Below are 13,863 nucleotides of genomic sequence, written 5' to 3' on the forward strand. Positions count from 1 at the left end.
CACATCGTGGGAGATTTAGGTTTGGTTTTAGGCTGTGGGGAAAAAGTAATATTTTTCCGAGATCAATCAAATGTCGGAATTTTCCTGTTCAAGGGTTAATAGTGCAAAATTTTCGAAAATGCACTAATTGTAACTGCACAGTTAAAATTAGTGCATTTTCGAAAATTTTATCCGGTTTAATAATTTCTAGCGACATTTTGAAATAAATTCGGTGATTTTTAGTTTGGCACTGAAAAAAAGAGCATATTTTGAGAATTTTAAAGCTCTATAGCATTTGTACATATAGTCAAAACCATGCGGAGTGATATTCCATATTAAACTTAGTATGATAAAATAGTCCAGATAAATATGACTGTAAAAGAGGGGGTGTGGGAAATGCGGGAAATTTTTAAAATGGAAGTGGGAAAATCCACCTTCTAACATTAGCAACACTGATTTGAAGGTTTTGGTCATGGCTAAACAGACCGCTAATTCAGGTTTTTATTGTTTTAAAGCTTATTTTGACACGTTATCTCTAAAAAGTAATTAATGTAATGATAAAATGTTTTGGGGGAATGGAATTGTGCCCGAAAACCCGAGATAAGTAATTTTTTGAAATTGATTACTTGTAAAATAAGTTATTTCAACGGAAAACGGTAATGGAACGTTGTTTTCTCTTAAGCATGCCTTTAAGTTTCAATTAAAAAGAAAAATTAATATCTGATCCTTCAGTCAAGTGATAAGCTCAGTCTTATCGATACTTTTTAGGACTTGATTCTAATCAAGACATTTTTGATTAATATCTGTTCCTTCAGTCTTCATTTTAATTAAGGATGTTAAGAAACAGTTTTACATTTTCAAAATCTGCACTAAGCAGAAACATATATAATTATAAAGGGGACCATAACTTTAGCTCAATCAGACATTTATTTATAATGATACTTCAAAAAAACGCAAATCATTAAAAGTTTGGGTAAGTACCCACAAGCACCCGGGACAAGAACCCACAAGAACCCACAAGCACCCGGAGCAAGAACCCACAAACACCCGGGGCAAGAACCCACAAATACCCGGGGCAAGAACCCACAAACACCCGGGGCAAGTACCCACAAGCACCCGGGGCAAGCACCCACAAGTACCTACAAACACCCACAAGTACCTACATGCACCCACAAGTACCTACAAACACCCACAAGAACCTACATGCACCCACAAGTACCTACAAACACCCACAAGTACCTACAAACATCCACAAGTACCTACAAACATCCACAAGTACCTACAAACATCCACAAGTACCTACAAACATCCACAAGTACCTACAAGCACCCACAAGTACCTACAAACACCCACAAGTACCTACAAGCAGCCACAAGTACCTACAAGCAGCCACAAGTACCTACAAACACCCACAAGTACCTACAAACACCCACAAGTACCTGCAAACACCCACAAGTACCTACAAACACCCTCAAGTACCTACAAACACCCACAAGTACCTACAAGCACCCTCAAGTACCTACAAACACCCACAAGTACCTGCAAACACCCACAAGTACCTGCAAACACCCACAAGTACCTAAAAGTACCTAAAAACACCCACAAGTACCTACAAACACCCACAAGTACCTACAAACACGCAAAAGTACCTACAAACACGCAAAAGTACCTACAAACACGCACAAGTACCTACAAACACGCACAAGTACCTGCAAACACGCACAAGTACCTACAAACACCCACAAGTACCTGCAAACACCCACAAGTACCTACAAGCACCCACAAGTACCTACAAACACGCACAAGTACCTACAAACACGCACAAGTACCTACAAACACGCACAAGTACCTACAAACACGCACAAGTACCTACAAACACGCACAAGTACCTGCAAACACGCACAAGTACCTACAAACACCCACAAGTACCCACAAGTACCTACAAGCACCCACAAGTACCTACAAGCACCCACAAGTACCTACAAGCACCCACAAGTACCTACAAGCACCCACAAGTACCTACAAGCACCCACAAGTACCTACAAACACCCACAAGTACCTACAAACACCCACAAGTACCCACAAGCACCCTCAAGTACCAACAAGCACCCTCAAGTACCCACAAGTACCTACAAACACCCACGAGTCGGTAATCTGGCTAATGACCAGTCGTCGGTAATCTGGCTTAATTACCAGCCGTCTGTAATCCAGCTTAATTGACAGCCGTCTGTAATCCAGCTTAATTGACAGCCGTCGGTAATCTACCTTAATTACCAGTCGTCGGTAATCTACCTTAATTACCAGTCGTCGCAGCGGCCGCATCAACGTCACGACGGCAATATTAAAACCGTCTTATCACACTATCGATAGGCCATTCCAACCAAAAGGCAATAAGAAGAAACAATCGGATTATTATGAGGCAACTATGCGTTAAAAAAGGCCAATATTGGTCACGCTGATACTTCCCAATAAAACAGTGTATAAATGCTAAAATATCGCAGATTGGGGCAATTTTTAAAATTTAAATTAAACATACTTAAAACTAATTTTTCTTAATAACAAGAAAAATGGTCCTAGATTATAGTGTAAAGTTTCATTTAAGATCGTTCCCAAAACTAACCAACGTATAGTTTTTCTAAATCACGAGTAACCGATTTGTTTTTTTCCAAAAATTTCCCATGTTATTTCTATGGGAAAAATTCCTGTTTTTCATCAAAAGGTGTGATTAATTTTATGGAAATGAAAACCACCCTTAGCAACTTTATTTTTCATAAATTAGACTAATTAATGGATCTCTTTGAAATTTTAACCACATATTGCGGGCCCGAATTGTAGTTCTGTGGAATTTATTCAGAACAATTAATGCGATACAAAAAAAACTACATCCAAACAAAAAACCTTCCTTATACATTAAGAGCAGTATGAAGTCTCTCTCAGAATATGACGTGCGGTACGCGACAATTTGGTCTCGCCGTTATGATCTTGCTGATTTGGTCTTGCCGTTTTGGTCTCGGGACAAATGGGTCTCGGGACAATTGGGTCTCGGGACAATTGGGTCTCGGGACAAATGGGTCTCGGGACAATTGGGTCTCGGGACAATTGGGTCTCGGGACAAATGGGTCTCGGGACTATTGGGTCTCGGGACATATGGGTCTCGGGACTATTGGGTCTCGGGACAATTGGGTCTCGGGACAAATGGGTCTCGGGACCTAACCCAACCCAACCTTATTTGAAGGTAAGAAGATTATTTATATGAGTATTAAAAGCCCGCCTCTTACAACGAACAATTTATTAGCAATAATAGAAATATTTTGGAAGGTGTCAGACAATTAATAGGAGAATATTTTGGAAAAGGTGGCAGCTAATTAATTGGAGAATGTTTTGGAAAAGGTGGCAGCTAATAAATTGGAGAATGTTTTGGAAAAGGTGTCAGATAATTAATAGGAGTATATTTTGGAAATGGTGGCAGCCAATTAATTATAGAATATTTTCGAAAAGGTGGCAGCTAATTAATTGGAGAATATTTTGGAAAAGGTGGCAGCTAATTAATTGGAGAATGTTTTTGAAAAGGTGGCAGCTAACTATTAGGAGAACATTTTGGAAAAGGTGGCAGCTAATTAGTAGGAGAATGTTTTGGAAAAGGTGTCAGATAATTAATAGGAGAATATTTTGGAAATGGTGGCAGCCAATTAATTATAGAATATTTTGGAAAAGGTGGCAGCTAACTATTAGGGAGAATATTTTGGAAAAGGTGGCAGCTAATTAGTAGGAGAATGTTTTGGAAAAGGTTTCAGATAATTAATAGGAGAATATTTTGGAAAAGGTGGCAGCTAATTAATAGGAGAATATTTTGGAAAAGGTGGCAGCTAATTAATAGGAGAATATTTTGGAAAAGTTGGTAGCTAATTAGTAGGAGAATGTTTTGGAAAAGGTGGCAGCTAATTAATTGGAGAATATTTTGGAAAAGGTGGTAGCTAATTAGTAGGAGAATGTTTTGGAAAAGGTGGCAGCTAATTAATTAGGAGAATATTTTGGAAAAGGTGGCAGCTAATTGGTAGGAGAATGTTTTGGAAAAGGTGGCAACGAATTATTGGAACCATTGTTTTGGAAATGGTAGCAACGAATTATTTGGATCATTGCTTTGGAAAAGGTAGCAACGAATTATTTGGACCCTTGCTTTGGAAAAGGAGGTAACTAATTAGGTAACCAAATAATCACGAGACCAAATAATCACGATACCAAATAGTCCCGAGACCAAATAATCACGATACCAAATAGTCCCGAGACCAAATAATCACGATACCAAATAGTCCCGAGACCAAATAATCACGATACCAAATAGTCCCGAGACCAAATAATCACGATACCAAATAGTCCCGAGACCAAATAATCACGATACCAAATAGTCCCGAGACCAAATAGTCCCGAGACCAAATAATCACGATACCAAATAGTCCCGAGACCAAATAATCACGATACCAAATAGTCCCGAGACCAAATAGTCCCGAGACCAAATAGTCCCGAGACCAAATAGTCTCGAGACCAAATAGTACCGAGACCAAATCGGTGAGACCAATTAGTCCCGCGACCAAATCGGCAAGACCAAAATGGCGAGACCCATTCGACGTGTGTCCTGTAACCCCTCCTTTGACTGGAAAATATATAGGTCCCTGTCCTCCGGAGTGTCCAAAAAAGTCTTGAAACCTAATAGTCAAGCTATGTCAACTTCGGAAATATTTATCGGTCAAAATATAAAGTGACCTTAACTTTTTTAAAAACAAAATGGGGCATTTTCAAATTTATTTGGACAATGTCCTGTGTCCTGTGCTTATTTTCGGCCCTGTTTAGTAGTGTTTACCCGTTTGGATTAAATCTGGAGTGGTCCATCATCTACCTTTCTTTTTCTTCGGAGAGTTTTCTGTTTTTCATTGTCCTTGTTTACCGAATTTGTACACCCTGAACTAGTACTAGCGCAGGACGCACTCTGTCTCTCATCATTAAGTTCATTTACCGTTGAATTCGTTTCATCCTCAGATGGCTCAATAATCTCATCTGCGTGAAATATGGCACCTGAACTGCACATGGAGGGTGTTTCCGATTCTTTGATGATCTGTTATGATACGTTTTATGTTAAATGATAGCTAGTTACACGTTTTGTATACGCCATAGGTGATATTACATACCACTTCGGGAACGTCCAAATCTAGAGTTGTTCGTCCTTTTCGCGGCTGGTTAGAACTTTTAATGAACAACATTTCAGAAAAAAACTCCCATTTAGGGGTGTAAACGTCATCAGTTCCAGCACCACTAGTTTTAGATTGTGACACTTTGGCACATTCTCGTTGGAAATAAGTTCTTAGACCTTCCCATCTTGACTTGGCATCAGACACTAAACAATTATATACATATAATGTAATCAATGCCAGTGAAAAACGCATATAGTTGTTACTCATTGATTAGTTGCATTTGATTACCTGAACAACCAACGCTATAAGCAAATTCCTGGAAAACCTTTTCTCTAAGCCCACTCTTTTTGTAATCATTATGCTTTGGATTATAGATATGCTCATATTCCTTTAAAAATTCTATCAATTTTCTAGTATTTGCGGAGGTCCAATTATATTTCTGAGAAAGGATATACATTTAATTATCACATAATGTATAAAATACTTAATAAACTTACCTCGGATTTGTTTTTGGAAGCCATTTACCACGCTAGAACGTTGTTTCGTTCCGAATCTACGACAAAATATTTAAGCCTCGGTTTTGTTAATAGCAGTCGAAGACAAAAATGGCCAGGAGAAAATAAATCCGAAAATGACGTCATTGAACACGTGCGTATATCTGGCTATTTCATTGGATAATAACTCACAAGACAAAAGTCGGTCTGACTCCGATCGGGTACTAGCCCGATCAAAATCGTGTCTCGAATTCGACAAAATCTGTGTCAGCTACCACGTTCACACTACCTGACAAGTCGGCCGGACTTGTCAGGGGGCCGTTGTCAGCTGACTTAAGTTGGATAATGGGAACGCGCCATAAGCTGCTGTTAATGACCGAACTTCACGATATTTTGACTTGACCATGAATAATCAGAACGGTCGGTCTACTCAAGCCAAATATAACCCGTAAGGTGAAGGTTCAAAGTCGGTTCTTTCTTAAGTATCTGTGATCTTATATATGAAAAGGTAGTTTGTTTATTAGTATATTTAGTCTTTATGTAGAGTCACGGTTAGTTACCCAATTTGACCACAAACAATAAAGGATGACTTCACATGTGGTTTAGCTGAGTCTGGGTCTACGAATGTCTAGTTATTCACTTTCTTAGGAACGTCCTATTATAGACCCGCAACATATTAGTTTTATGAATAATCCCTGGTTAAGCATTATTATTTTGAATTTGGGAGTGGTCAAAAACCTGGTTTAAGTCAATTTTTACACCCGAACCACGCCACGTAGCTAGTCAAGTTTGAAATCCTCACACACCACACTAACTTATTCATAGGAAGAATGTTTAAATTAACGATTTCTGTGACGTTCAATTTTATAAGTTCAGCTAGCTAGCTAATTGGACCAAGTCATCTTGCGACTTATTGCCACTAATCTAACGCCTTTACAATGCATAGAGGGGTGGTGGCTAGCCCCTATGCCATAGCTAGCATACAGCTCTCTATCCTAACTATTACCGTTAACCTCTGCAAATTTTGATGGAAAGGAGAAACCGGGATAGTCCGCGGAGGAAAACTCCTTTAACAAGCGGGGAGAGAACTTGCAAACTCTACGCAGAAGGATTTCTTCCCAGATTTTTCATCCGGTGCCACAGTCCGGGATCGAACCCAAGATCCTCTTGCTGCGAGGCGAAAGCGCTAACCGCTACGCCACCCCACTTGTATGGGTCATGAGTGAAAACAGTATTCTCAAATGATCATTGGTATGAAATTTCGGGCTTTTCTATTGCCAGGCCTACTAACATTGTTAGTACGACAGCAGTTACCACAAATACAACTGGATTTTTAGTTCCGAATCTTAAATTTACTTCGAAACGGTATACGGACTAAATCCCCTAAAGACCGAAACCCCAGGTCTTAATCTCCCACTATTGAAAAAAAATAAAACCCCCCTCCTTAGACAAAATCCCCGGTCGTTTTCCCCCATTCTCAAGTTAAAATTCCCCGGTCATTTTCACCCATCCTAGAAGAAAATAACCCTCCCTCATTCTCAAGGCAATATTCCCTGGTCCGTTTCACCTATCTTAGAAGAGAGTAAACCCCCCATTCACTAGGCAAAAGCCCTCGGCCATTTTCACCCATCCTAGAAGAAAGTGAAGCCCCCCCCATTCTCTTGGCAAAATCCCCCGGTCATTTTGCCGCTATCCTAGAATCACCTCATTTGAATAGACTATTGGATTTCTTACTTACGGTTCCAGTGTTACTTTTTCCAAATAATAATAAAAAATTTCCTTTTTCAATAAAAAGATCTTATTATCATAAGTGGTTACATGTCTTAAACTCCTTTAGATTTTGAAATATGTAGAACGCCAATAAATTGATAAAAGATGCAAACTAGACAGAGACTGCGGCAGTTATAATAAACGTCCTGCATGGTTCCTGCGTTGAAATTACCAAGATCTACTTAACATACTTTATAAATTTTTAATTCCAATAGCTCAACTCGGCTCGCATTTTGGCATGATAAAAACACTTATACTAATGAATATTTTTCGAAATTTTTAAAAACTAGGTCTACGTTGCATATAATTTAGGAAGAAATGATACCATTATTATCAATATCTTCCTAGACCCACAACGGAGGAGTTTAAATCAGGGTTGTTCCTTCGACTTTTGGAAAGGTGCTTTCCCCAATAGTAAAATGTACTGATCCAATGGAAGCTTTTTTCAAAATGTGCTTTTCCCCCCCTGGGGGTAGGAAAATTTCCGTCCCCCCCAACGAAAGGCTTTTGGCGCCACCTAGTGGCGGAATTTTCGTCCCATAGACGCTAATGTTAAAAATGAAATTTGAAAATGTGCTTTAAACAGGCCAAATGTACTTTCGGTGCTGAAGATCTTAAAATGTACCGAAAAGGCACAATTGTGCCACTTAGAACAACACTGGTTTAAATATGAATTTCTCATGTTGGTTATTTTTTAAGGTATTCGACTATATAAATATACCCTCTCGGATAAATGTCACTTATTCTCAATCATGCCACGAATTACGGAAGCTGATCGAGTTCAAATTATTGCGTTGAGAGATCGAGGGGAAGCATCGGCGAATATTGCAGGTGCGAATGGATGTTCCGTGAGCGGCGCTAAGTATACTTACACCAGATATCGTCAACATGGTCGTGTCATGGTATGGTATATTTGTGTAAATTATTTTTACGGTTTTAATGGGTTTATTCCATCGTGGTTCAATTAGTATTTTCGTTGTAAATAGCCGATCTTTCTGTTAATTCTCGTTTTAAAGGATTTAACACGAGAAGGTAGATAACCGGTGTTAAATGATGTCCAGGGACGAAGACTGGCTCTTCGCAGGCCGAAGCTTTTTTGCGAAATATTGGACATATGTGGGAAGACATCACCGGTAACAGTCTGTCGGATCCAACCCTTTGGCGAAACCTCAAGAAACATGGTGTGAGAAGACGACGCTCTTTACGTAAACCTCTGTTAACGGCAAGGCACAGACGAGAGCGAATGGAGTTTTGTCGAGAGTTGTTGACTTGACGAAGAGAAACTTTGGAGAAATATATTCTATTTTCTGACGAAAAAGTATTATATAGTAGTTGTTGTTTAATAAGCGTTTAAAAGCCCCCTTTGAGATATCCATTTTAGACCTTCCAGAGCTCTTCTTCCGCGCCAACTGTGTGGGTATCCAGGAGCGCTCCCAAAGAGCGCAACAGCGGAACATCGAAGAGACTAAAGTGGCCGCTTTAGCGTCAATATTTTGCTGTTGCTTGGGAAACAATCAAGCCGGAATTCTCCACCATATCCAGGGCAGGTTGACCGGTAACGCTTACGTAAACGTTGTGCGGGAAGCCATGATCCCATCGGCAGCCGCAATTTACGAATTGGAACATGTAGCATAGTATTATTAATTAAATGTTTTCCCCGAAGGACCATGATGTTTTTTAAATATTTTGGGTTTTCAGTTTCCATTTCATGCAAGACAACTGTCCAGCGCACACTGACAGGGTCGTAACGGCCTTCTCGAACGGTGAAGGAATATAGACGTTGAACTGGCCTGCCAAGTGCCCCGATTTGAACCCGGTTGAGAACCTATGGTCAGCAGTAGTTCAACTCATGGAGAAAAGAGTTTCAAATAATAACAAAGACCTACTACTGATGGTCCAAAACGCTTACAATTTGCTGCCGCCAAACTATTGCGAAAGCCTATGCCTCTCGTTTCGCAAACGGCTAATAAAATGTTTGAGTGTGCACGTGCGTATGCTCGATTACTAAATAATTTTTGAAACAAAACTGATTATAAATATTTTTCTGGATAACTAAACTTGGTGTTTAATGCTAATTCTGCCTTAGTCCGTATTAAACAATGTCTCATAAAATGAATTCATAGTTCATATTTAAACTCCTCCGTTGTGGGTCTAGGAAGATATTGATAATAATGTTATCATTTCTTCCTACATTATATGCAACGTAGACCTAGTTTTTAAAAATTTCGAAAAATATTCATTAGTATAAGCAGAAGTAAATAGCAGAAGTGGCCCTTTCTACCTTTGGCTAGAGCAAGGCGTCGCGAAACCCTCAAAAACGGTTCCCGCGCTAAATATTTTAAATAAGCCAATCAGGAAGAGCCCAGAAAGTAGTTCTCATTTTCATTTTATCGCTACCTGGTGATAAGCTTCTCAACTATTTCAGTCGTCTGTCGTGAAATTCTAAACTTAGAACTCGCGTGCCGTTCGTCAAATCTAAATATGAATGTTTCAACGCAATGTGATCTTGCATACAAAGATCAAAGTGAGAAGAAGACACAAACTGTATTTAAAGGAAAAACTAAAGCAAGGCAAACCAAACCAGATGTGAAAACTAAGAATATCTCTACGGAAGACTTAAGCCTTGGCGAGCTTGCAGATAGGGAACTAAGGGAAGGGGTTGAAATTAAGGATAATAATTTGAAAATTCCTGGAACTAAGTTGGAAATTGGTGTTCTTGCCACTAAACAACATTCAGCGGCACAGTTGTTAAAAGAAAACTACAAGGTACTGATTTGTCTGATGAATGTGCAACTCCTCTGAAATAAATATGCGTACATATATACTACGAAGCAGACGACTACTACCAATCCTGGAAATCCATGTATTCATCCGCGTTTTCCCGCCAAAATCACCTAGTTAGGACGGCCCGAAATTTTCCAGAAAGTGACGCCTCGCTAAATTAGTCTAATGGGCCACTTCTGCTATTTACTTCTGGTATAAGTGTTTTTATCATGCCAAATTGCGAGCCGAGTTGAGCTATCGGATTTAAAAATTTATAAAGTATGTTAAGTAGATCTTGGTAATTTCAGCACACGAACCATGCACAACGTTTGTTATGACTACCGCAGTCTCTATCTTGTTTGCCACTTTTATCAATTTATTGGCACTCTACATATTTCGAAACCTTCTGAAGTTCAACTCACGTAACTACTTATGATAATAAAATCTTTTTATATAAAAAAGGATTTTGTTTAGTATTAATTGGCAAAAGTAACACTGAAACCGTAAAAAAGAAATCCAATAGTGCATCCAAATGAGGTGTTTCAAAGATAGCGGGAAAATAACCGGGGGATTTTAGCTAGAGAATGGGGGGGGGTTAACTCTCTTCTAGGATAAGTGAAACGGACCAGGGGATATTGCCTAGAGAATGGGGGAGGGTTCACTCTCTTCTAGGATAGGCGAAACGGACCAGGGGATTTTTTCTTGAGAATGGGGGAATACTTTCTTCTAGGATAAGCGAAAATGAGCAGGGGATTTTGCCTTGAGAATGGAAAAGGGGGGGGTTTAGTTTCTTCTAGGATAAGCGAAACGGACCAGGGGATTTGCCTTGAGAGTGGGGGCGGGTTACTTTCTTCTAGGATGGGCGAAAATGACCAGGGGATTTTGCCTTGAGAAGAGGGGGTTTACTCTCTTCTAGGATAGGCGAAAATGACCAGGGGATTTTGCCAAGTGAATGGGGGGTTTACTCTCTTCTAGGATAGGTGAAACGGACCAGGGAATATTGCCTTGAGAATGGGGGGAGGGTTACATTCTTCTAGGATGGGTGAAAATGACCGGGGGATTTTTACTTGAGAATCGGGGAGAACGACCGGGGATTTTGTCTAAGGAGGGGTGTTTTATTTTTTCAATAGTGGGAGATTAAGACCTGGGGTTTCGGTCTTTAGGGGATTTAGTCCGTATACCGTTTCGAAGTAAATTTAAGATTCGGAACTAAAAATCCACTTGTATTTGTGGTAACTGCTGTCGTACTAACAATTTTAGTAGGCCTGGCAATAGAAAAGCCCGAATTTTCATACCAATGATCATTTGAGATTACTGTTTTCACTCATGACCCCTACAAGACATTCTGAATTTGAACGTCACAGCAATCGTTAAATTAAACATTCTTCCTATGAATAAGTTAGTGTGGTGTGTGAGGATTTCAAACTAGACTAGCTACGCGGCGTTGTTCGGGTGTAAAAATTTACTTAATCCAGATGTTTGACAACTCAAATTCAAAATAACAATGCTTAACCAGGGGTTATTCATAAAACCAATATGTTGCGGGTCTATAATAGGACGTTCCTAAGAGAGTGAATAACTAGACATTCGTAGACCCAGACTCAGCTAAACCACATGTGAAGTCATCCTCTATTTTTAGTGGTCAAATTGTGTAAATAACCGTGATTGTGCATAAAGACTAAATATACTAATAAACAAACTACCTTTTCAAATATAAGATCACAGTTACTTAAGAAAATACCGACTTTGAAGTTTCACCATATGGGTTATATTTGGCTTGAGTAGACCGACCGTTCTGATTATTCAAGGTCAAGTCGAAATATAGTGAATCTCGGTCATTAATAGCAGCGTAGATTACGAGATTTAATCCAAACAGGTAAACACTACTTAACAGTGCCGGAAATGAGCACAGGGCACAGGACATTGTCCAGTTAGATTTGAAAATGCCCCATATTTTTTTGAAAAAAGTTAAGGTCACTGAACATTTTGACCGATAAATATTTCCGAAGTTGAGATAGCTTGACTATTAGGTTTCAACACTATTTTTGGACACTCCGGAGGACAGGGACCTATATATTTTCCAGTTAAAGAAGAGGTTACTAGACACACGTCATATAACAGTTTTACCTTATTTTGGGCCCTTCTACTAAACCAATGGGAAAGTAGTCTTTACATTTAAAAAAAAATTCCTTGTGACAGTTTCAACGGCCAGGTAATATTGAAGTGAAAGACTAAATTCTTAAAATTCAGAACATGTATGTATCCCTTTAAACATAATGAAAAGCTCAAGTTAGCTGGAACTTACTAATTCGTCATATCAACCAAAAGATAGGTGGAAATACCCTATATGGGATGTTCTAGATATCTGGGTAAACCGTTTTCTTTTTCACTTTTTGTGGAACTTAGAGGGTTCTCAATTTTATAAATTTAAATTTAAACAAATTGAAATATCTTGCGAAATATTAAAGATAAAAAGAAATTGAAGACAATTTCTAAATATAAATCGACCCCCCTGATAACGAAACTCGCATTCAAAATTTTCTGAAAAAGACTATTGAAAAAGAGTGTACATGCCCTTTAACGTCTTGTTGTTCTTCTTGATTCTTAAACGGTTTGTAATTGACCTCCTCCGCATAACCTTCGAACAAAAGCATGATATGTTTGTCGATTTCGAACCCGTTCCAAACCATTTCCAAGCCCAGACGATACATTAGATGCATAGCCGCGTATTCGGAATAAACATTACTCAACGTCTTAAAGCGTAGTATTAATTAGTTATTACAGCACATCGTCGTTATAAGACGTTGAATGCGGTTTATTCTTATTCCAAATTAGCAGCTTTGCATTTGATGTATAATGAAAAGGCAGAGGGTTGTAAAAGTTTTTAAAAGCAATATTCATCCGATAGAGTTATGGTGAATAATAATATAAATAGATCCTGACAGAAGGGGAAATAATTTTCAGCGCAGTGTGTATTACAAGATGGTCTAGCCCAGGGCTTCTCAAACTGTGGTCCGTGGACCGGCACCGGTACAATGACTATACTTCTAGTGAAATATCCCCTAGTATACCGGTCAGAGGGAATAGTTTTTGAATGGCTGCTTGGCAAAGAAAATCAAATATCGCCAACGCCCGTTACTAAATTGCTAATACTAATACTACTAGCACTACTACTCAGGTAAAACTATTAGTCCCATCGATGCTTTGTAGCTAAAAGAAAACAAAAAAATTCCAAAGCGGGCTTCCAGAATTCTCGCCCGCTCGGACCGGTTCTATATCCATCGAATTCCTCTCTCTCAGAGCCAACTCAGCACAATATAACGTCGGTATATAGTTCCTTTTGCTTTAAAAATTCCCCTCGATTTCTTTGAATTCTGAAATAGGGGGAGTGAGATGAAAATCGTGAAATCCTTATTGTTGACGGGTGACAGGAAATTTAAAGGGAGTATTAAACCTCCAATTTAAATTAAGGCAATACCATAATCCTCTCTCTCTCGCTTTAAATATATCGAGCAAACGTAAACCACAATTCACAAAGCTTAGCCTTACCTGTACAATTAAAAGCAATGCTTAAATTTACTATTATAATCCCCATCCTTTTAAAATACACGAACGAAGAATATCACTTCACCCCAATTCTCTCACATTCACTCTCCCTCCCTTCAATGACG

General features: G+C 39.0%; 1 protein-coding gene across 1 annotated transcript; it reads right to left on the reverse strand.

Annotated features, from left to right (window-relative positions):
• Positions 1-4,846: 4,846 nt before the first annotated feature.
• On the reverse strand, positions 4,847-5,686 carry LOC149624234 (uncharacterized). Its single transcript, XM_089852260.1, has 4 exons — positions 5,663-5,686; positions 5,454-5,604; positions 5,163-5,368; positions 4,847-5,089 (listed from the first exon to the last, which is right to left on the reverse strand). Exons 1-4 carry the CDS (start codon positions 5,684-5,686, stop codon positions 4,847-4,849), a joined length of 624 nt encoding a protein of 207 aa, XP_089708386.1.
• Between the last annotated feature and the right edge of the window lie 8,177 nt (positions 5,687-13,863).

The sequence above is a fragment of the Phalangium opilio genome, unplaced genomic scaffold, assembly GCF_054372755.1.
Source record: "Phalangium opilio isolate 3A_F unplaced genomic scaffold, DU_Popi_V2 ptg000106l_1, whole genome shotgun sequence".
Taxonomy (NCBI): Eukaryota; Metazoa; Arthropoda; class Arachnida; order Opiliones; family Phalangiidae; genus Phalangium; species Phalangium opilio.